Here is a 25439-nt window from a genome sequence, read left to right on the forward strand (position 1 = left end):
GCTGGCAGCATCGTTTGTTACACGCACTACCCACCCACAGTAGCATTGACTGATTGTGTGGACCCTATTAGTATTAATGCAAGTTTCCGTTTTAAAAAATCTGCAAATACACGTGCTCAGTGTTAAGGAAATAGTATAAGTTTGTGGAACCAGTGTGTAGTGTTTGCAGTGAGGAGAAATTTGTTATCAGTGTGTGAAGTCTGCAGTAAGGAGATGATAGTAATCGGTTTGTGGAACTAGTGTGCAGGGTTTAACAGTAAGAATGTCTTATGTTTGAAAAACTTCACCGACCCATGGTACTGTTTGCCCGTAGCCCAGCGACTGTTGTCTTCAAGTGCGAGCTAAGCATGGAACAGATAACTCGTTAAACCTTTTACCAATGCGGTGATTTTTGCTTTGAACTTTGCTCTGAAATCGTATCACCATGAGGAAGAATTTTCTCTCCTGTGTCAACTTTATTCTACTGGTTCCATTGTTCTGGTTACCGCTGTATATGTATTTACATTTCGGATACAACTCATATAATGCAGGAGAGGTTCATCCTTCTGCTTCTAGAACGAGTGGTAATGCTTTCGAGGTCCAAGAAACGGACGCTGGAATATTTGATCAGTTTGGAAGACAAGGTAAAGAGAACCAACGGGCGATCCATGCGGTGGATGTGGCAGCAATAAGCAACGACGATTTACCGGGAGCAGACGATACCCTAAAATGGCGGAAAACGAAGCGTACGGATTCGGCACATTTGCATAGCAACAGGGAAGTTGTCTCGCCAGTTAAGCTCACCGTTAAGAGAAAATCTGGAAAGGATGCTCTTGGAGATCCAATGATTGGGGAAGATTTTGCAGATAATAAATCAGTTTTTCGTCACTTGAAAAGAACGTTCGGTTCATCAAATAAGAAAACATTAAAGGACATCAGTTCATTCAATCGCGATGTCTTAGACAGACATCATCCAGGTAAGTCCTAAGTCCAGGTAATTTAATTTAAAAAAGTATTATTATAATTATATTTCTGTTACTTAAACCAAGGACGTTTTAACGCGTAACTCGCAATCAAGGCTGCTTGGTATGTGAACCAGAAACACCGGGTTTACCCCTACTCTTCCACGGTATAATGTGTTCTGTGTGATTCTATACGTGCACTACAAATTCTAGTACACGGGACCTACGGCATAATGTCCCTTCCGAAGGAAAACGTAGCTATGGTAAAGCATCGTGCTCAAGGAGAATCACAAAGGCTGGGTTTCGAACCCACACTCTGCTGATCAGAATGTCCAATATCCAATATCAAACCACGGAGGTAGAAATAGCTAGTATCTTCACTGTCATTTTACAATTGCTTACGTAAAGCTATTAATGTATGCAGAGAACATGACAGCGGTATCATGAAAAAAAAACTCCATTCCCGAAGCGCCTAATTGTTGGCGGTTTTGATCTCTAAACCACATGTATCGTCTGGCAAAACTGACATTCAATTGCCCTTTCTACTGCAATCCCACAGTGAACATTAAGTCAACCAAACAAACAACATACCCTTGAGTGAAATGCCAATGTTATTAGCTACCTCTCTCATTCGTCAAAGCGATGGGAAGTTTCTGGACGATTTGAAATACATTTTGGCCCGATTTGATCCCAGCTGTTGCAAAGCACGCGGGTCATTAAAGCCTCAATCAATTACTATACGGTGACCATGCATGAGTGCCACATCACTCATCCATATAACTTATCTCAAAAGTCGACTTATTTCACAGTCATTAAATTATTGTAAAAATTAATATCGCTAAGGCGACAGATATTCACTCGGCTTATCGTGATTATTAATTTGTTTTACCCTTATACACCGTTGTGTGTAGAACTGTATACTCAGTACTTTCCCGAGTCCTGTGAAAAAAATCACATGCATTTTTACTCGGCTGGGATTCGAACCAACGACCTTTGCAATTCTAGAGCAGTTAACTATAATCGTGATTAGTTATCTCGCTAAGTCGACTTAATTTAGTTAACTTATCGTGATATAATTATACTCTCGCGAAGTCGACTTGTCAATTTGTTATTATAATATCGAGTGAAAGTCGACTTTTATTAGGCGATTTATTGAGATAATTTATCTCGCTAAGTCGAATTATGTAAATCGACTTATCGTGATCACTTCAAAAGTGGACTAAGCCATATTTTGTAACGCCAAGATAAATTGTTTTAAGACATAAGTCGACTTTAATATCGTAACACTTGTCCCGACATGTCGACATATTGAGTCTAAAAAGTCGACTTGGTGAGAAGTGTAATCAGCACATTTTAGTTTTCGATTAGAAACCTGGCATGGTGTGTCCATTGGGAAAATGAGGATTTAACTGAATTAACTTTTTAAAAGATCAATGATTTAAATGGTTAACTTTGAGTTTTAAGTAGAACTCTGCTGTGGCCGCATTGGGCTTTTTGGGGAAAAAGTTGCAGGCCTGCTCTGTGAAATCTAAAAGTTACGTCCACTTCGCATAATATTCTTACGTTTTGCTCTTTAGGCAAGCGATGCGTTTTAAAAGGCTGGGCGTTCGGGCAAAATAATTGTTGGCCTTCTCTCTCAAATCTGAATGTTACGTCAAGTTCGCATATTCTCACGTTTTGCTCGTTCGGCAACAAGTGCAGAAAGCCCCCGGAACGCAAGCGGGAAATGTCGCTCCCCTCGAGCTCTGTTGTCTGAATTACACGACCCTCTGAAGTGGTCCTCGGCCTTGGGTGTTGAAGCTACGTGCTTAGGAGGTAATCAGGCGAGTAAAGGACGACTGCACGGAGGTTGTTCTCACGCGAAAAGGAAAACAAATCACTTTAAAAACTGGGCACGTGCAAGTTTAAAGGCACCGGCCACTATAGTTACACTATTGGTAACCCTACTTGGTAACTAGCAACGGATAGCTAATGATACCATAAAACATTGTGAAAAACGGCTCCCTGTGAAGTAACGTGGTTTTTGATTAAGAGGTAATTCAAAAGACTTCAGGCCTGAAGCCTGTTTGGGCTTCTGAAAGCACAAACATTCGTTCAAGGGTGAATTTTCCTCTTGCAAATTCGATGACCAATTGAGACCGAATTTTCGTTTTGTCGTTTTATGCATTTGTTGGGATACAGCAAGTGAGAAAACAAAATTACAAAAGTTTACATCGCTATTACTGGTGCCCCACTGAACTGTTTGCTATTAAAGCAAATATATTTGTCAAGCTTTTTTTTTTGTTATAAGCTTTATGAATTTGGCCCATGCCACTTTGGGACAGTTCATTTCACCTTTTAGTTGTTTTTGGCTTCATTACCAAACATTTACAATAAATTTTGTAAACATAAATAATATTATTTGATAAAATATATCCTATATTTGTCTTGTATTGTTCCACATACAGAAAAGAACTTCACTGTTACCCATGTTGACACGAGATTACCTTATGAAAAACCTGTTTACCGTTGGTCGAAGGATGGGCCTGGAGAAATGGGCAAAGCCGTGCCCCTCACACCGGAAGAGCAATACAACGCCGACCTGACCTTTGACCTGAACAGATTCAACGTTGTCGTGAGTGACAGGATCGCACTAAACCGTACTCTGCCTGACGTCAGACCGCCAAGGTATGTTTGAGAACCAAAATAAACTTATTTTGGAGAAATGCACTGGACACTATTTGTAATTACTCAGCATAATTGGCAGCATAAAAACAACAATGGAGAGCTGTTGATAGTATAAAACATTGTGAGAAACAGCTCCCTCTGAAGTAACGAAGATGTAATTTCTGAAAGATCAAAATTCAGTTTTGTGATCTACCCATTTGCCAAAAAATAGAGACCATACGACAGTGGCAAAAAAAACATTAAAGGTCATATCGTATTAAATTGTCACTGTGTTTAATTGATACAAACAAATTACAAATTCTTAAAATAAAATCAAACGTTCGATGACGTTTCCTTTCAAACTATATATGAATTTTGGTACATATAGTAATGAGTTAAAGTCACCTGGAAATATAATTCTTTTTCTACAAACATTATAGTATATCTTAATGAACAATAAAATAATTTTTTTAGTAATTGTTTGGAACGATTTATATGTAACAAAAATATATAAATTTGTTTGGGGGTGACTCCGCCTGTGACGTCAATCGAGGCAGACTTTGCCTCGATCGAACATTGAACACACGTACGTGCAAGTACATGCAAGTCCTAGTCGTGAGTTTTTTCGTTTCGAAAACGGGTTTATTTCTTGCATTTTTCCGGCAATGTCGACCACGTGTATTGCTGCTGATGTATTGCTGCTGGATGCAGCAAAACAACTAAAAATGGAGTCAGTTTGAAAAGTGGTCCGGTCCGACGTCTTTTCCAGCGCTGTGCAGCAAACACTTGGAGCAGCCGTGCTTCAAATATCGCGCCTCGATTGACGTCACGAACAGCGCCCTCTCGGGTCGGGCCTACTTTTAAATTTGTTAATAAAATGGAAACTAACTTTTTAGAACCTTAGTTAACTGTTTATTCATATTCTACTCATCAAAACACATATTTTAGTGACAAAAGCTTTATCTTGTCAAAATACCACTTCCAGGTGGCTTTAAATCCTGAATTTTACTTTACAAGTGCTGTACCTTTTCCTGAATCAAGAGACTAATCATTTACTTACAGCAGTTTTACACACATTGCAAATGTTTTTTTTAGTTATATAAATAAAGAACATAAAAAAGGGAAAATGCCCGCACATGACCTTTATCTAGAAGTGAAATGTTGCAGGGGCTTTTGTACTCATCAACATTTCCTAAATTAGTCTGTCTGCAATGCTTCCTACTGCAGAGGAAAGTGCATAATTTTAAACATTTATCGTCAAGTTTGTTTCCTTTGTTGAGTCAATTTGGATTCCCCAGTCAATTTCAACAAACACTTAATTAAACACCTGGATAGTTCTATTTCATTTGAGAATGAATGCTCTGTTACATCAGCATTCAACAGTCAACAGTTAAAATAATGGAGAGAACTGAATTTTATATTGCCAACAAAAGAGATAAATTAGATACCCATCCAAGGAAATGGTACCTTTTAATTTGACTTAACTGCAAGTTTTGTGTTTCCTTTTCCTGGTTTCTTACATTTCTTCTCCTTTTATTTATCTCAAAATTATTATGACTGTTTATTTTGTAAAGTGTTTTACTAAATTTTATGAAATTTGTCACTGCTTTGATGAATAAAAACAAAGCCAAAAGAAGTAATTTAATTCTAACAGCTTTGCATTCACTGGTCGAATACGCAAAGATTGTCAAATTTCGCAAAAGCCAACAGCATCTTGTAGACCGGTCAACCATTCAGTTTTACCAGTGTAGTAAAAGGCAGTAGAAAGTCACAATTGAAATATTGACTGAAACTAATCCGACTGAGAAGAACGAAATCATGTGTGCATGGACAAGAAAGTATTGTCCACACAGCTCTGCGTTGCAGTCACTCTGTGGACAATCCTTGGAAAATCATATTCGTCAATACTTTGTAAAAGATACTATGTGGACATGTGTAAGTCCACATAGTGTATTAAGTCCCTGCATTAATTGGACCTCATCAATGCATACACAAAAGTTGCACCCAACACCAATTGTGTTCCATAAAACGCCCATTTGCGTGACTCACGCCCACCCCCCCCCCTCACCCCCACCCCCTCCTACTTCACAGGCAAGTCCTTGCGTTCAATATTAGGGGCTAACTTTGTAGTGCCAAAGGAAACATAAAACACTTCCCCAGTCAAAAACTGTCACTCATTTCAACAAAATGTCAGATGAAGCATCTGCTCAAATATCTTGATTATAAAATATGGCTATAATTTTTTTTTACCCAAACCAGCATACTCCGTACCGCTGCTCCGTACATTTTGTTTTCTGTTTAGAGGAAGTATAGAGGAAAATAGAATTAGCTGTTGCAAACTGCTCAAAACCAACCAAAAGGACCTTATGGTATAGTGACGTTTCGACCCTATACTAAAGTCTTTCGAAAACAAAAATTGTAGCGAAGGCTTTTTTTAAATAAAATATATGGTTACACTTTCCAGACATTTTTAATGCCATAGAGTATAGTCCAAACTAGGACAAGCAGCGTTCCCCGGAACCCAGTTCATGTCGTGACTCACCCACCTTCCTTTTAGTCAATACGGCTTTCATTTTACGACAGTCCTTCTTGGACCAGTCACGCCCCTACGTAAGTGCTAAAACCCGGGGCACATCGAGTTCAAATACATGGTAGTGAACAAGCCTGGTAGTGAACTTTGAAATATACAGGCACGTTATTCTTCCTACTTTAGTTTAAAAAAAAAAAAAAAAAAAAAAAAAAAACTGTTTCTTAGTGGATTCTGATAGAAGAAGACATGCTCTATCAAGGGATTTTTATTTCGTTGATTTTTGGAATGATACATTATTTCAAAAACTGGGTCAAAGGTCACGATAACATATTAAAGATTACAGTAACCTACATTTCTGAAAATTAATTTTTAACAAAAGAATTGATTTGAGCATGCAATTCTCATCATTTTTATACCAAATTTGCATATATGTGATAAAAATTGACATGGTTACGACATATTTTTACCAAAAAGGTGGTACTTTACCCTAAAAATGTCAGATTTTAGTGGTTTCTGCCCTGACCACATGGTAAGTCGGATCGGGCTAAAAATAGGTGTGCATTCATTGCTCATTAGGACCTACAAGCAGCAATTTTTTTCAAAATCGGAAGACATGAGGTAAAAAAGTGTGTTGGTCTGACATGGAATGACCCATGTATGGATTTCACGTTCTTGTCCTTGTTTTCTCAGCAAGTAGACAGTGTCAATCTTAACGTTGCCTTGGATCGGCCGAGTTGGTCTTTGAAAATCGTTTGTAACCGTTTGCTATAAAATGCATATGATTAGAAAGATATTTTAAAAGTAGAATATAATGATCGCCACAAATGTTCTTCTAAATTGCGTATTTTTCCTTTAACATTGTGAACTTACATGGTCGGGCATTTATGGAAGTCAAAAATTTGACTCCCATAAATGGCCGACCGCGTTAGTCGACGAGGTAAAAGGAAAACCACGCAATTTCGAGCCACACTTGTGTAGATTATTATTATTATACTTTAATGAATAGTTAAAAATCTGTTATTGTATTTCGACGGGTTGTGCTTTGGAAAGTTTTTGATATTTTTGTGTTGTACTTTTCCATTTTCTAATTATTGTGATGGCGTCGACTTAATGACCGAATTGTTATCCTTATTTCTGTACAGGTGCCGCATGTTAAGATATCCGAAGTACCTCCCCAGGACCAGTGTGATTATCGTGTTCCATAACGAGGCTTGGAGTACACTTCTTCGGACGATAACCAGCGTCATCAACCGGTCGCCATCTTGGCTGTTGCAGGAGATTATTCTCGTAGACGATGCCAGTGAGGTGCACTGCGGTAAGTCGACTGCATCATCATCCTCCGGGGACATAAAAATATCCTAAGATTATAGTTTGTTTGTTAAAGGCAGTGGACACTATTGGTTATTACTCAAAACAATTATTAGCATAAAACCTTACTTGGTAACGAGTAATGGGGAGAGGTTGCTAGTATAAAACATTGTGAGAAACGGCTCTCTCTGAAGTGACGTAGTTTTCGAGAAAGAAGTAATTTTCCACGAATTTGATTTCGAGACCTCAAGTTTAGAATTTGAAGTCTCGAAATCAAGCATCTGAAAGCCCACAACTTTGTGTGACAGGGGTGTTTTTTCCCTTCATAGTTATCTCGCAACTCCGATCGAGCTCAAGTTTTCACAGGTTTGTTATTTTATGCATATGTTGAGATACACCAAGTGAGAAGACTGGTCTTTGACAAATACCAATAGTGTCCACTGTCTTTAAAGATGATCTTCCCGTCAACATTAACTGTTTTTTTTCCTTATAACATCACAGCAATAAACTTATTGTTTCTAATTTAGACTGGTTGCAAGAGCCGTTGGAGAGATTCGTAACGGGTCTGCCCGTCCCAATCCGGGTGGAACGTCTGGGTACGCGACAAGGGATCGTAGCCGCCCGTCATGTAGGCGTGGCTATGTCTAAAGGGGAGGTATTGACTTTCTTGGACTCTCATTGTGAATGCACAAAGGGATGGCTAGAACCACTACTGGAAAGGATATCTAAAGACAGGTAAGCTACGTATACAATATGGAGATTTATACAAGAACACGCCTAACCTAGATGAGGGGCTAACCCTGGAATTACATAAATGCTTAAAGGTTCAATAAAATAATACCTTCATAGACATTTCTATTGCAACATCACAGCCTGAGTGTTTTTTTTTTGCCGAATGCCGACCCAGATTGGAAAACTATGGAAAGCCATAAATGCAAAACAAAAACAGATCGCTACTGTTTGTAACAATGTTACAGACATTTTGAAACATTGTGATGATTTTGTAGAAAGTAAAGCAACTAATTAGGCTATGGGAGGTATTTATATTTAATTGAAAGTTTGCAGAAAATGTTGAATTTGGTTAAAACATCTATTAATACGATTGAGTGTTTTACTAGTATGCGGACGTCCATGCCAGGTCTGTTTATCAACAATGGAGATGTCTACATCATTTCGTGTTACACACTCCGCTTAATATAAACTACAGTTTGATAACCATTCTGTCATAATTATCTATATAGTCTGGGTGTCTACTCGAGTATTCCTGTTCGTCTATACACAGACCCTGTCTGGCCACCGTCGAGCCACAGTTCTGTCTCGCTATGATTTGGGGATTTTTGTCTGGTTGTCTGGAAGTGTGTGTCGGTGATCTTGGTCAAGATTGTGTCTGTACTGTTTCTTTTTTGATCTCGTGTAATACTTCAAATGCCGATTTTTGAAAACGTGGATTAGACTTGGCCTTGGCTTAAACCACCAATCGCCTGTGTGCAGTCATGTGCTGTGGGTTACCAAAATGGCTGACGAAAGCCAAGTCGGTTGGTGACTAATTCACCACATTCACAGCTACATGTACATCGTCAGCGGTGTCGTGCCTTCGTTTACTTTCACTGGGGATAGAAAATGCTTTTATTGGCATCAAAGTTTAGTTGTAAACGCCAGTGGATGCCCAAGTGCCTTTGTTTGCATAATAAGCACAAGGCTACAGAGGAGGATGGTTATTAAATGTTTCATTTACTATTTTAAGGCTAAAATTACACCACTTTATCCGAGTCAAAGTTTTAGTTTAAAGAACTATGGCCCAAAATATAAAAACACTGTCTACAATTGACGGGTTGGACGGGTTTGTATTTATGGGCCCATGAGTCAATTTCAGGAAACGCTAGGATTAATCCTATCTCGACTCGACCTATAACTTAGAATGGGTTTAATGCGTCCTAATGTCTTCGGACGCATTGAACCCATCCTAATTGAACTTACAGGGCGAAGCCACGGTTTGCAAATGGGTCTATGAAACCAAAACGCTCGTCTTTATTTGCACTGGACAATTACGTCTGTGCGTTTCTAGCTTCATTGACCCATAAATGAATTGATATAATTATACAACTGAAAAAGAAGACTTCCTACCTCGCATTCAGAAAAAGCCTAGATAAAAACCCATAAATAAATTGGGAGCATACAAACTTCCTTGGTACCAAGCACTGCAATACCGGATGACATTTTCAACAGCGAAGACGGCTGCGTGCAGTGGATAACCATTCCCAGCCTCTAGTCTACTAAGGAGGTCTCGTCCATGTCTTTAATGTCTCGACGGCATGTCTGTTTCACTTCAGAATACACGTTTTTCATCAGGTGGTCTCGATACATGGTTGGAGTCCTGACACAAATTAGTTGAGTCCTGCAGAGCGGCTGAAGCAACAACTAGCGGGACCCTGTGTCAACAGAAAACACACTTAGCATTTGAATGGCTTTTTTATCATTGACAGCTACCCGTTCTGTCTCGAATGTTGTGCATAAATGTTTGCATGGGCTCGAGGTTGTTCCGTTGAGGAAGGGTTTTGGTTTTCAACCTATGTTGTTGATGCTGATTTTCACTACCGGACTCCGAGTCCGGATGGGAAATTGTACTCACTGGCACTTTCAGTCGTTGTGCTTTTAATTCCTCCCAAATTATTCAGGCTCAATTAAAAAATTTCACTGTTTTGTTTCACGGCTATGCCCCTAGCTTTATGTATAAAACAACAAAGATCTTGATGTCAGACATAATAAGCAGTGACGTGACCGAAATGGGTTAGAGAGGGCAGGGAGGGCGGGACCACCCCCCGCCCAAATGACAGTTACGGGGTTCATCCATTGTTATTCATTCCCTTTTTCTTCACAAACCCTCTGTGGGGTACCAATCGGACAAAGAAAACCTTATGGGGTAGCATTGTGCCAATGTTACACGTACCCCCTTAAAGTTGGCGTGTGTATGCCCACACAACTACGTTAAACTTTTGCCCCACCCCATTATTATTGCCGTAAACTTGTGTGGACTTTACTCTTGCGCCCCTTCAAAGCATATGATTAGAAACCGCCCGTTTATAATTTTTAAAGAAAAAGAATTACTCACTATCAAGTTTTGGTCGATTTATGGAACCATTGGTTATACGGGCGAGTGGCCGTGGCCCAAAATATTGGCCAGAAAATAATACTCAACTATTTTCGGCGTAGGCTGGAAATTTATTCTGGTAAGCATAAGTTTGTTGTGCTCTGATCTAGCTAATTAAGTGCCCTTGCCTTATTTAGCTATTGTTTTGTGCTTATAAGCAGCTCTGTGAAACTGGGCCCTGGCCATGAATGGACGTGTAGTGGTCACGTTCAGCTCTCATTCCACTTCCGAAGTTTATTTTCCTTCTTCAAAACCTTGGCCACCAGTGCCTATTTATTTAATTATACCTTTATGGTGGAAGAAATTTCCGGCCCAAACTCACAAGAACACGCGATTTGCTAATGGTTGTATAAACAGCTTAATTTTGTTGTCATTGGTCAATTGCTTGAAAAATACATCGGTGGTGTTTTTGTTTTACAGTATAACGAGATAATCACGGTCAGCAGTTCTTGAAGAGATAATTGTTTTATTTGTAATTTATATTGCTCAAAGTGTCGAATTTGAGTTCAGGCTGTATTCACCATTGTATCCAAATGTCTTCACAGTACCGCTCCTACATATTATCTCACCGGTCTCATAAAGGCTTACCATTGCCGACGACCTGGCCGTCGCTCTGGTTCAGACAGCACATTCTGCTGCAAGCTCTGGGTATCGTGCGTTTTATGCACATTCCCCATTTCTTTGGAATCGTCTCCTCATCAAACTCGTTCAACTGAATCACTTGAAGTTTTCAAGAAACATCTCAAAACTTCCCTGTTTAATGATTGTTTGTTAAGGACAAACTGTTCACTTATTAAGTATTGTTTGGTGCTTTGCATTGTGTGGATACATTCGAAGTACAACCATGTGTAAATCTCTTTTGTGGGAGTGTTGGCTCTAAAAAGAGCCGGTTTGGTCTCGACGTTTCGAATAGAATACTCTGCTCGTTTCAAAGACCACGATTTGTCATGTCACTATCTCATGATCAAGTCAGTAATGTCTCATGTGACGATTAATGTCATATGCCAGCTGGTAGTCACCGTTGTTTGTGAGGAGCGAAAGTCATGACAACATCACTTAGGGTCAACTCGACTTCAACGACCCTCGAAATCTCGCTGGAACTGTAGGGATGAGGTATTATACGATCTTGTTGTAACCCATACGTATTCTCGTGTGAAAAACTTCTCTTGAAATATTATTCCATGAAATGCTTTACTTTTTGAGAAAACATTAAAACCATATCAATTCTCGATATCGATATCGAGTGTCCAACGGATTTAAACATACAAGATTGTTCAAAACACTCATCGTTGTGTTTAGGGACAACAGCATTTAGAGAGTGTGTTTTTCTTTTGCTAATAACATGCCTATCAAAGTAGGCCCTACTCGTGTTCTCCCAACGGTTTAGTTGTTATACAATAACATGAGTGCCTACACTTGATCGTGGTTGCGCATGTATCTATGTTTTCCAACGCCCTTGGGCGTTTGCATCTGTCGCTGATTGATTGTTGTTTGCGCAGATGATATTCTGAGTTTCAATTTGCCTTGGGGGGAAATTGTTTTTTTCACTGTCCAAACTTCCCTTTGGAAACATTTAACACTTTGATGTGTTTAGATCATGGCCGGAAGAGTCTGTTAATAATGTATTGCCCTAATCAACTTCCTGGGTCCGTAACTCAGAAAAGGGACCCGAAGTGAAGGATTTGACGATGACAGGAAGATTGCCTTTTCTGGACTCAAAATGGCTGCTCTCACACCCCAACCCGGATGCATTTTTCCCCCTGCACATTAAAAGTGCCATCTTAAAAAAATGTTCCTGATGTTTTTTTCAAGGATTCCCCTTTTGACTCGATTGAGAAGAGAACAAATCCCCATTGAAAAGCAATACGACAGTGGAAAATGTACAGAAACAAAGATGGCAACCCGGATGCATTTTGGCGTTTGTAGACGTAGATGGTGGGGGCACACAACATAATGTGTAGATTGAACAAAAGGGAGGTGACGTCAATTGCATAAATGATTACGTTTACATCAATGAATATCATTAAAGTTACCCAGCCAGACGGATAGTTTACTACTATTATTATACTCATATTGACAAAATTCAAAAACACGCTGTGGTTTACACAACCCTAAAAATACACTGTGAACCAAACAGCTCTGAGTTAAATGGAAGGTACACGTTTGGTAATTACTCAAAACAAATAATAATTAACTTAAAAACTGACTTGGTAACGAGCATTGGAGAGCTGTTGATAGTATAAAACATTGTAGGAAACGACTCCCTCTGAAGGAACGTAGTTTTTGAGAAAGAGGTAATTTCTCACTAAAATAATAAAAGACTTCGAGCTAGAGGTCTTTTATTTCTATCTGAAAGCACACAAATTCGTCCAACAAGGGTATCTTTTCTTTCTTCATTTTTCTCGCAAGTTTGACGACCAATTGAGCCCAAATTTTCACAGGCTTGTTATTTTATGCTTATGATGGGATACACCAAGTGACAACACTGGTCTTTGACAATTACCAAACGTGTACCTTCCCTTTAAACACCCTCTGTGGATATTTCTTTGTTCTGTACCATTAAGGAAAACTGTATTCTTCAACACTGGTGAAAACATTGTGTGGACGTGTGGAAGTCGTTTCTTAATCCTGCCTTATGTGGACCTATTTTGTTCTCAGGTCCACACTTCGTATGTAATGCTTTAACGACAGTGGACACTATTGGTAATTGTCAAAGACCAGTCTTCTCACTTGTGTATCTCAACATATGCATAAAATAACAATCATGTGAAAATTTGAGCTCAATCGGTCGTCGAGTTTGCGAGATAATAATGAAAGAAAAAACACCCTTGTCACACGAAGTTGTGTGCTTTCTGATGCTTGATTTCGAGACCTCAAATTCTGAACTTGAGGTCTCGAAATAAAATTCGTCTAAAATTACTTCTTTCTCGAAAACTGCGTCACTTCAGAGGGAGCTGTTTCTCATGTTTTATACCATCAACCTCTCCCCATCTCGTAATCAAGAAAGGTTTTCTGCTAATAATTATTTTGAGTAATTACCAATATTGTCCACTGTCTTTTTACCTACCGTGTTCTTATCATGATGCTCCCTTTTTCTTGTCAATCGATCATTCATGCGCCTGTTCAGTCATAAAGAACTGTGTTTGGGTGTAACGCACAGCTTCCTTTCCCTCAAATTCAGAACAGATAAGTCTTGAGGTCAAGTTCAAGTTAAAAAAAGAGTCCAAATCTAATTTGTTTTGAGATTGATAGCCCTGTCTGGTTAAATGGTTTCAGCTGCTGATGTATGGGATTACGCCCTAGGCCTACTACAATGTTAGTGAACAAGGCGACCTTGTTTGTTTGTGTGTTTTAGTCACAAATTTCGATTTGACATTGAATATCAAAATACATTGATAGAAACCAATCTATCACCCAACTTGCTGGGTAAGTTGTGGGCCGAGTTTAACCTGGCAAAGTTGAAAGATTCACATTTGTGACTCCACAAAATGGCCGGCCGTGTACGTTCGCAAAGTAAAAGACAAACCACACAATTTCCAGGCATATTTGTGTGGATCATTTTATTGTACTTGTAAAACATCTTTCTAACCATATATGCATTTCATAGCAAACGGTTACAAATGCTTTTCATAGACCAACTCGCCCTGTCCAAGGCAACGTGTCCCTTTGGTACGTAAGTATGGATTATCATAATACACATCTATGTTAATTATATATGGGCTAAAAACTTCCCGGGATGAAGTTAAATGTTCGGTATAGGCCTACCTGCTTAAGCACACAATTTTGCTTAAGCAAAAAGATCCTTGCTTAGTAAAATCAGATAACCTGCCAAGACTCCACTCAATTGGTATGCTAAGTAAATAACAGCTAAATACCAGTCACAAGCAATGTATATGGCATGACATTTTGGCCAGTAACATGTGTAAAATACATACGAGCTATTTTCGTGCTTAAGCAATTTTATTGCTTAAGCAGCTCTATGAAATTGGCCCCAGCCTAGTGGGCTACTCACCTACAACACGTTTAAAGCGCAAGAACATTAAGATTCTTTATGTAAGTTAACAGGAGGAAGCGAGTGCGAGGGTGTGCTTTGGTTTTTGTGAGCCCTCCCCCGATTGCTACAACAAAACCACCAACTTAGAGATGCACGTGTAGCACTCCCCACTGATGTTATAGCTCATTAATCTGTTTGCTCGGGCTTACAAAATAATATGACAAGTCCAGTATTTCTGACACTAATTGCATTCAGTCACATTTTGGGGGTCAATCTTTAAGGATGTCATTTGGGGGTCAAGAGAAGGTCATTATGAGGTCACACTTGGGTCAGAATCACCGCATGAGGGCAGTGATTAACTTTGCGGGACGTAAGCCTCGCATAGGTTGCAAAGAATACCTTTGGTTGATTGAAAAGTTCGATTGTTTTATTCCTATATAAATGTAGATAAATACAACAAAACTATACGTGTGACAATTTCATTTCAAAAGGTGGCATAGTTTTTGGGCTTTTTAGGTATCGCCGAAAACCCGGAGTGGTTTAATGTTCATGAATAAATAGTGATCCGTAATTGGATACACAATCTCAGAAACCTTTCTTTACAGAAATTGACCTCGTGATTTGCATTCACCTTTTCTTAGGGGGGGGGGTATTTTCAGTATGAATCGATTTATCGCCGCCTGACCCACATTTTCTTCATACTTTATTCAGTCTATTAACTTGTTTTGTAGCCGCTGGCGAGAAAATTCAACCTTTTAAACCCGATGAAAAAAGTTATTCAGGACCTATATTAAAATGGTTCAGTGATTTTATATCAGTAGCCATAAATTTTCACATGAATTTATTTCGCTGTCTCATTTCTTTGCCTTTTGCCGCCGAGGGATTGTAAGAAATCCTGGCGAGACCGTAAAGATCGAAGAGATCTCTTGGTCACATTCTCCTATAAAGCATGGTTTATGGTTTTGGTCTGGTGTTGGACTGGGTGCAATAAAGGCACAGTTTGTTTTTTCTTTCACAAATACAACAGTTGAACTTGACAGGAATTGTGAACACTCAGTGTTTATGTCTTTTTAACACCGGCACGTCGAGAGTATTTTCATTGTAGAATTCAATAAAATATTATGTGGCAGTGAAAAGATGGTCAAACCGCTATGAGGTATCGGCTTTTGTGTTGAGATTGTTCCCCCCCCCCCCTGAAAAATTAACTTGGCTGTTTCTATATTGGTTACTGCAGATCCTTTATGGTATAAAATAATGCTGGCACCATGGTGGCTGTATAGGTTTTCCCGGCCAATGTCAACAAAATTACTTTGTTTTAACAGCGGCTCATTCAAATTCGTTTGAAAATGAATGCTATGTTTTATCAGCATTAAACAGTCAAAATGATATATTCCATTTCTATAGTTTTGCTTGTGAAGTAAGATAATTATTTTAATAGGCCGCAAGACTCATTCGATTTGTTCGTAGAAAGGCAGCAAGAGCTGATCAACAATTCAATTTCATCAAGTGTAAAATATGAATTCAACGAAGTTTAGTTCAATAAATAAAACAGACGACAGAAACAATTCTGCATGAGAAAACGAAATCATGTGTGCACGAAAAAAGAAATGGATTTATAGCTAATAAAAAGTTTGAGCAACCTGAGTTTGAGAGATAGGGGGTTTTGAATGTGTGTAATGAAATTGAATGAATTTTGGCTTAAACTGGCAGCCAAAACCTGTATTAAACTCCTCACTATATCTGTCAACTTTGCCTGGTTAAACTGGGCCTAAAATCGTGCCCAGCAATCTATCGCTAGCCATTGCTGTCGTCACTGCCTAATGTAGGAAGGAAACCCTCGTATACACAAACCAGGGGAGAATGATCTTGTCATCAGGGCACGAAGCGAGATGCACCGAGTTCAAATTACAGAGATTTACCGGGTGACCTACAAGAGCTTGAAAGGTCGTGGGAGGCTGAGTGCCGGTTGAGCCCATGATTTTTCGATCTGGCTGCGGTGATCGAGAGATGCTTAAAGGCACTGGATACGTTTGGTAAATGGCAAAGACCAGTTGTTCCACTTGGTGTATCCCAACATATGCATAAATTTAAAAATTGCTCACCGGGGCATTTTCAAACTGAAAGAAAAACACCCTTGTTGCATTATTTTGTACGCTTTCAGATGCATAATAAAAGAGAAATTACCTCTTTCTCAAAAACTACGTTACTTCAGAGGAAGCCGTTCCTCACAATGTTTTACACTATCTCCATTGCTCATTTATACCAAAATAAGTCTTATTCTGTAACAACTATTTTGAGTTATTACCATTGTGTCCAGTGCCTTTAATCGGTTTGTTCTGTATTGTCTGGTTGCAATATGATAGCTTCCCTTTACGTTAGAGGCGAGGGTCATAAGTTCTAGTGCGTGAGACAATTTTTATTTTTTTTCCCGGGCGAGGAAATAAATTGTTGAGAATCGATGTCTGATGTTTGTTTGAAGAATGAAGAATGTTTACAATGTTCTTTATTTTACCCGATGGTGAACATCTGTAGAATCGCTTTTTAATGGGTTTGAGAATCCTGATGGATGGGGAACATTTGGGTCGGGAATCTTTACTTGATTTTGAACCGGGCTTCTTCACTGACATCAAACAACAACATCATATTGAATAACTTTCTCGAAAATGCTCCCATATAGTTTTATTTTGATACTTTAGGTTATCCCATTCCTAATTATGAATCTTCGTGGTTTTTTAATTGTTTTTTTTAAATAAATTATTCAGAGCTGTTGGGTTGGCTGAGAAAATCAAAATATGTGTCAAGATGAGCGAAAAACTTCAGCTGCCAATCCAAAATCTGGGTCTAAAGAAATGTACCTTTCGGTGCGAAGATTTTTTCGTTCACTAATTAACTTTGATAATATTCTAGCATAACAGCATTAAATTTGACATTTTGACTGGCTCACGAAAATTCATTTGTTTTTAATGTTCGATGACGACATTTTGACTGGCTCACGAAAATTCATTGTTTTTAATGTTCGATGACGACATTTTGACTGGCTCACGAAAAAATCATTGTTTTTAATGTTCGATGACGACATTTTCAATTTCGCTTTGAAATTTAGATAAAATGCCATTCTACACAATGTTAAGGTGAGGTCGGAGACTTAAAATTTGTTCCAGGTGTTTATGAGGACCTATCTATTGAAAAGTTAGTGCATCACAAAACTCAATTTGACATTGGAGTAATTAAGATATAAATATAGGGCAAGTAACAACAGACCAAGTCTACAACACTGAACCATTTCGATGGATTTATATGTATATCATTTATTTCTAACTCCAATCGTGACTTCCGTCATTCAATTATAGAAGGTTTTAAGGTCAGTAGGAAAATGCTTTTTAAGTATAAACATTTGCAGTTGACAAATGGGTATAATAAACTAACGCACGTTATGTGTTCTATTTTTAGGTAATATAAATACACATCTAGTACTTCCGACAATAACAATACTACGAGTTTAAGGACAAGTTAGAATAACTTTGAGTTAGATCAGTTTGTGGTGAAGTACTCGAACCGTACCTACTCGAACTTAAACTTGTAAATCGTACTCGTACCCCCCCCCCCCCACACAATTGAACCAGTTGGTTTTTGAACAAATGAAGAGTCCAATTTTATAGAGCTACTTTAAGCAACAAATATTGCTTATTGTTTGCTGAGCAGAAATCGCAGGAAGCAAGGACAAATTGTACGTGTAACATGGTCGATTGTCTGGTCACCCGTAAGCATATAATTCGGTTGTGCTTAGCTACTTTTTGTGCTATGCATTTTTATGCATTTGGGCCTAGATGGTGTCTGGATTATGCCTTTGAATGAAGTTAAATAATTAAGTTTAAAACTGCGGATTTTATAATTGGTTGTGTTTGTGTTTGAAACCAGTAAGCAAATAATGTAACAATTCTCCATCCACCTCAGAACACGTGTAGTGTGCCCAGTTATTGACTCCATCAGCGATACCACGTTTGAATACTCGATGGTCCACGGTATGGCCCTGCTTGGTGGTTTCTCCTGGCTACCAGAGTTCCTGTGGACTGAAGCATCAACCAGGGAGCAGCTCAGAGTCAATTACGATGTCAACTCACCACTCAGGTATGAAACACTCACCACTTACCACTCACTACTCACCACTCACCACTCAGCGCTTTGAAAATGCGTTTAAGCGCTGTATAAATGCAATTTAGTTAAGTTATGGTATAAAACTCTCAAAAGTCACTAGGCTCATTATCATAATATCAGAAGAAAAAATGCTCAACACTTTTCTGTTGAGCAGAAATGAGCAGGATACCAGTCACAGACTGTACATGCGGCCATGGAGCCATAGTAGTTTGGCTGGTAACCTTAGTTTGGTATGTACTGAGGTTCTGTTGATGCTAAAAGCACCAGGGGTGCGGTGGAATGGGACAATAGATACATTTTAATTTATGGAGTGAGAGGTGTAAGCATTTAATTTAAAAAAAAGTGTTTTTAGACATCATAAGGCAAACTCTGCATGGGAATGAGAAACATAATTGAGAACACAAACATTGGTTGGGACATGAGGACTTGGTATTGAAGGAGGTTGTGGGACACACCCAAGAAACACATTTAGTGACGGCCAAGCTTATGGCCTGACATCCCGTCCCAACTACCATCACCAACACCATCCACTTTACTCTCTATGTCAGGACCCCGACCATGGCCGGTGGTCTGTTCTCCGTGCACCGTGAATTCTTCAATCACCTTGGCGGATACGACAAGGGATTGACGATCTGGGGAGGTGAGAATCTACAACTATCATTCAAGGTAAATCTACCAAGGTTATTCTCAGATCTCCAAATGCAAACAAAATTGAAATTCTCAGATTTCTCTAGGAAACTCAGTCGTGATTACCTTCAAATTGTTGAGAAGGTACGTTTGGTAATTACTCTTAAAATTAGTTCGATAGCAATCTTTCGATAGTATAAAAGCATTTTTTAGGAACATTTCGCTTCAAAGTAATGGTTATGTGACAAATATATAAGTGATTATGCCCGAAAATTTGAGTCTGCGAAGCGTTCCGGTATCTCGTTAGTTTTACTGTATTCATATGGATTGAAACGATCGAACGGTCCCTACCTACCTCCATGCTAAAACCAAAGACGTGTTATTAAATTGGGACGGGCCTGATTTACTTAAAGGCACTGGACACTATTGGTAATTGTCAAAGACCAGTCTTCTAACGTGGTGTATCTCAACATATGCATTAAATAACAAACGTATGAACATTTGAGCTCAATCGGTCATCGAAGTTGCGAGATTATAATGAAAGAAAAATAATCCTTGTCACACGAAGTTGTATGCGTTTAGATGGTTGATTTCGAGACCTCAAGTTCTAAATCTGAGGTCTCGCTATCAAATTCGTGGAAAATTACTTCTTTCTTGGAAACTATGGCACTTCAGAGAGAGCCGTTTCTCACAACGTTTTATACCATCAACCTCTCCCCATTACTCGTCACCAAGAAAGGATTTATGCCAATAATTATTTTGAGTAACTCTGTAGCTTCTAATGCATGTGTCTTTAGTTTTAGCTCATGCTTTTGTAACAAGTTCCTTCCTTCAACATTAGGTTTGGCAGTGTGGTGGATCTATAGAAATCGTGCCCTGCTCCCATGTTGGTCACATCTTCCGTACAGCCACGCCCTATGTCTTTCCCCTCGGTGCCGAGACCACGATCCTCCATAACAATCGACGCGTGCTGGAGGTTTGGACGGACCCGTTCGTCAGGGAGTTGTTTCTCGCAATGACTCCGGCCTACCGCACCGTGGACTACGGGGATGTCACCGGGGAAAAGGCGACGAGAGACGGCCTGGGTTGCAAGAGCTTCCGGTGGTACCTCGATAATGTATACCCGGAACATACTTTGCCCTTGGATTTCCAAGCCCTTGGTGCAGTATGTATAATCGGAATAAATTATTTTGTCGTAAAAAGTTACTATTTTCCCTAAAAAGAAATTGGGTTTTTGAGAGAGGAATTCAAACAATCTTCGATCTTAGGACAAACGATTCTCAGATTGTGTATAAAAACGGTAGTCTTCCTGTGTGGACATATTAACTGCGCAGATTTTAACCGATGTTGTAAAAGACGCTACCACATTTGGAAATGAATTTTTTAAAGGTTAATTTGTTTATTGTAAGAATCTAAATTTATATAAGGTTAAAAACAATCAAACAGTTAAAAGGATTTACATTGTTTAAAAGGCGAGTGACATCCAACGTGAACACTACAGTTTGGTTTTCTTCTTTGGAATTGTCTGAAACTTGGTCTGTAAATGTCCTGGTGTGAGACGTGACCCTTACATTGCCCTGTATGTTATCTCGATTGAACACACCAGAGTATGACTAATAACTCTAAGTCGTTACCACTTGGTGTACTGGGGGTACCTCCTAAACTTGCCGGAAGTGGATGAAATCAAATTTCGAAGCGACTTGAGAGATCTTGTCTCACTTCCATATCGTGGCAGCTTTCAGGGCCAGGGGCCACCGTCAAGACATCAGAAAGGCACATTATAATAGTCCCCTGGGATATTATTTGTCATGGTTTACCACAGGAAGGAATTGAGTAGAACCACTTTCATGCATCGTTAGGGAGGTGTTTATGTGCCCCTGGCTGACCCATCCAATCATGTAGTCCTACAGCTAAAAACAGTGGTCATGATCTATTAGGAACTTGGATAACCTTGGCCTCAAGGTGTGTGTTCTTACATCAGGTGAAGCTGGGGGCTCAAACAAAGAAAGTCACTTTGGGAAACGACAATTTCAAGCCGAAATATTCGCAGAATCCGAGGTTTTTAAACCCAGTAATTGATACATCCTGACCCGGAACTGAATCCAGATAAATTCTGAGCCGAAAGTTTTAAGAGAGCATAGACTCCCACATTCCCCTTTTAAAATCACAAAAAGGTTCCATCGACCATTCACATAAAATCGATTTATTTGTATCCCAAGAGGTCCTCACAAAAACTTGTTATAATTTTGTGTTTTTGTTACAGATAAAAAATATTGGCGTCAACGTGTGCCTGGACGTGATTGCCTCGCGGAAAGACGGCAAAAGAGGCGAGGAAACCGACGCAGCCTTAGAACTATGCCACGGCAACGGCCCTGGACAGGTAAGTGGGTCGGCCATAAATGTACCAAACAAATTATTCCTTACTACGCGGCAGTTAACATTCAAAAATCCTTACAGCATTCATATCGTTTTGCTATCTTGAGAAATTGAAATCAAATTTTCCGAGCGAAATATTAACTAAATCGTTTTCCATCCTTCCATTAAAACAAAACATCAAACAAAATCCAGATTTTGAGCAGCTGGTCCCGTAATTGAAATAAGGACGTCGATGGTAGCAGGTTCGTGTTTGTAAACGGCTGTTTACTGTCATAAAAAAGATATAACTCCGCAGGCACTGGACATCTTTGGTAATTGTCACAAAGAACTAAATGTTCACTTGGTTTATCCCACATATGCATAAAATAACAAACCTGTGAAGATGTGGATTCAATTGGTCATTTAAGTTGCAAGAAAATAATGAAGGAAAAAACAACATTGTTGCACAATTAACAACTTCCGATGCCTAATCAAAGGCTTGCGGCTTTAAGTCTTGTATAATTTGAGTGGGAAATTAACTCTTTCTCAAAAACAAAGAGGGAGCCGTTTCTCAAAAATGTTTGAACTATAAACAACTCTCCATTGGTCGTTACCAAGAAATTGTATGCTAACAATTGTTTTGAGTAAACATAATATTCTTTATCCCCGATGCAAATTTAACATCTATATTATTACCAAACGTGTCCAGTGCTTGTAAGGGTATCAGATGATGACCTTGTACCCAACTCTCCTCAGGGAAGAGTGGACTTGAGTCTCGGTCATAACTGCGTCTCTGCGGACCTTTTTGGTAACGAGGTTATTAATGTAATTTGTAACGTGTGACACCCCCGTCCCGAGAGACTAATGCATGCTATGTAGGTGATTTATTGTGCCCAGTTTAACTGGGGGTCGCGAACGAACGAACGAATTGAGCTTCAAATTTGATAGTTGGAAAGGGACAGAACAACGTTTAAAATTATACCCAGTGGTTTTTTCTTTTTTTTAAACAAGTCGGAATCTTTGTTACACGCAAAAATTAAATTCAGTATTTAAAATGTCTTTTTCCTTAAAGGTGTTTGCTTATAACCCAAAGGGCCAAATACAACATGATCGTCTGTGCTTAACTGCACAGCACGGCAGTCGAGCTGCATTGCTTAGTATCTGCAATCGTGACCAGACAACTAATGCAAATCAACGCTGGATTTACAAGGTACATCTCCTACAACTTTATGCCCAACATTTATTCGTTGAGGTGCAAATTTGTTTTAAAGCCATTGGACCCTTTCGGTGTTGTAAAAACAACAACAAAAAATCACAGGTTTACAAATAATTTACAGGGTTTACAGAAGGTAATGGTGAAAGACTTCTCTTGAAATATTAGTCCATGAAATGCTTTACTTTTTGAGAAAACGGTGAAACAATATAAATTCTCGTTAGCGAGAATTACGGATTTATTTTAAACACATGTCATGACACGGCGAAACGCGCGGAGAGTGGGTTTTCCCGTTATTTTCTCCCGACTCCGATGACCGATTGAGCCTAAATTTTCACAGGTTTGTTTTTTTATATACAAGTTGTGATACACAAAGTGTGGGACTTGGACAATACTGTTTACCGAAAGTGTATAATGGCTTTGAGCTATAACTATACAGTATAGATTACAAATACATTTGCAAATACATTGTCGGTGCCATCTAGGGAAATCTGTGTTCCCTGCCGATTTTTTGTTTTCTGTTGTATAGCATTGCATCCTTAACAATGTTTGGAATGTTTAGGGATTCGCGTTTTGAAAAGTACAAAATTCCCCATTGACAAGCGTTACGACAGTGGAATTTTTTGTGTACAGAGATTCTGTCCCCCATTTTTGGAAATAAAAAGAGGGCGCTATCAATCAGAAGAAGTTCGTATACACACAGTTCGCCTTCAATGGGGGACAGAACATCCTGCTACACCGACCATGAAAGAAGAAAAGACATGATGATTTATGCACAGAACGTTTCTGCTGGTTCTTTTATAATATTATAAACTGTTGGGTAATATCATTGCAATAATTTGTTGTCTTCTTCTTTCAGGAACGCTCGATCATCAACGTGGCAACGCGTAAATGCCTTGATGTTAAACCCACAGGGCATGATGAGCGAAACCTGTTCCTAGCGGCTACCAACGATTGCGATCGTGGCGCCCTGTCGCAACTATGGACCATGCATAACGTTACGATACACGGCTTCAGCTGAGGATTAGACTGGTCCCCTGAAAGATAGGTAATGGCTTTGTACGTATACGCATGTACGACGGACTAAACTGCGAATCTCCCGAACCACAAGGCCATGTGAAACTAATGGGAGGTCGAAGGTGCTAAAACGCGATCTATACCGTATTTCACGATCCTTGAAATGAGGCGTCAGATGTTCAGGCTGAGGATCATGATCAGACTTGTCTACGTGTTAGTGACAGGCTTCCGCTGTAATAGTGACTGTGTGGATTGGTTTAATTGTGAGCTCATTGAAACCCAAAGCTAGGGCTCGATTAGGAAAAGTATCGAGTTTGACATCAGCATTCTGTTTATTAATAATAATAATAATAACAATAAGACATTTGTAAAGCGCCTAATGCAAAATCCTCTAAGCGCATTAAAGAAACAACAAAATAAACAATTAGAGAAAGATACAAGATACAAATAGGCAAATTACAGCACATGGTGAAACCACTCCACGAACCTTTATGGAACAAAGTTGTGCAATTACAATGTACATGCGTGTGCGATGTACTAGACAAGATGTCAGTACTAACAGGTGATGATTTTGAACTGGCGAGCACTGAAGTAATGCGACCATCTCGGGTGAGGTGCGAAAACCATCCATAGACTCAGGCACCAAACAGTTAGGGGTGAGCCTTGCATTTTTGTTCTTCTTCAAAATAGGCTAAACAAACTATGAAATCACGAGGGGATCAGCCTTACATTTAAGCTCAAAAAAGAACAAAAACTATTAAATGTGTAAAACTTGCATTTTTGTCGAAAATAAGCAAAAATGGATAAAATCACAAAAGAAGCCTTATCATTTTTTTGGATAAAATCACGAAGGGTAAACCTAACAATTGTGCCAAAAAAGGGAAAAATTGATAAAAATCACGACGGCTACCCCCTGCATTTTGACGAAAATTTGCAAAACTTTCAAAGTCACAAGCCTTACAATTTGGTCGAAACTAGGCAAGACATTTAAAAATATCGCATCCAAATTTTTTGAATTTTTTACCCCTTGTGATTTTATCATTTTTTGCCAACTTTTGGCACAAATGTTAGGCTTACCCCCTTGTGATTTTTATCATTTTTTGGGCTATTGTTGGCAAAAAATGCAAGGATTACCCCTTCTGACTCAATCAAAGCCTTTTTTTTTCGGAAAAAATTAAGGCTTACCCCTTTTGATTTTGTCAATTTGTTGCCTATTTTCGGCAAAAATGTAAGGCTTACATTTCGGCAATGTGTTGCTTACCCCTTGTGATTTTATTTATAAACTTTTTGCCTGTTTTGACAAAAATGTGAGGCTTACCCCCTGTCAATCAATCAAATTTTTACCTTTTTATCTGCAAAAATGTAAGGTTTGAACCTTGTGATTTCATCAATTTTTTTTGCATATTTACGGCATAAATGTACGACTTACTTACCTCTTGTGATTTAAAGACAGTGTACACTATTGGTAATTGTCAAGGACTAGTCTTCTCACTTTGTGTATCTCA

The 25439-nt window shown here is 39.0% G+C and overlaps 1 protein-coding gene across 1 annotated transcript; it reads left to right on the forward strand.

Moving 5' to 3' along the window:
* Window positions 1-25439, forward strand: LOC117300363 (polypeptide N-acetylgalactosaminyltransferase 13-like). Its single transcript, XM_033784136.1, has 10 exons — window positions 1-956; window positions 3389-3608; window positions 7260-7432; window positions 7953-8160; window positions 18522-18695; window positions 19271-19388; window positions 20191-20514; window positions 21613-21729; window positions 22777-22914; window positions 23777-25439. The coding sequence occupies exons 1-10, from the start codon at window positions 425-427 to the stop codon at window positions 23936-23938; spliced, it is 2166 nt and encodes a 721-aa protein (XP_033640027.1). The 5' UTR covers window positions 1-424; the 3' UTR covers window positions 23939-25439.

This window comes from Asterias rubens, chromosome 15 (assembly GCF_902459465.1).
Source record: "Asterias rubens chromosome 15, eAstRub1.3, whole genome shotgun sequence".
Lineage (NCBI taxonomy): Eukaryota > Metazoa > Echinodermata > Asteroidea > Forcipulatida > Asteriidae > Asterias > Asterias rubens.

Bases quoted from the DNA above. Each gene is read 5' to 3' on its own strand.
- LOC117300363 (XM_033784136.1), top strand. From the start codon at position 425: ATGAGGAAGAATTTTCTCTCCTGTGTCAACTTTATTCTACTGGTTCCA. The intron at 21,730-22,776 runs GTAAGTGGGTCG...TTTTCCTTAAAG, and splicing joins ACGGCAACGGCCCTGGACAG to GTGTTTGCTTATAACCCAAA. The intron at 22,915-23,776 runs GTACATCTCCTA...TTCTTCTTTCAG, and splicing joins ATCAACGCTGGATTTACAAG to GAACGCTCGATCATCAACGT.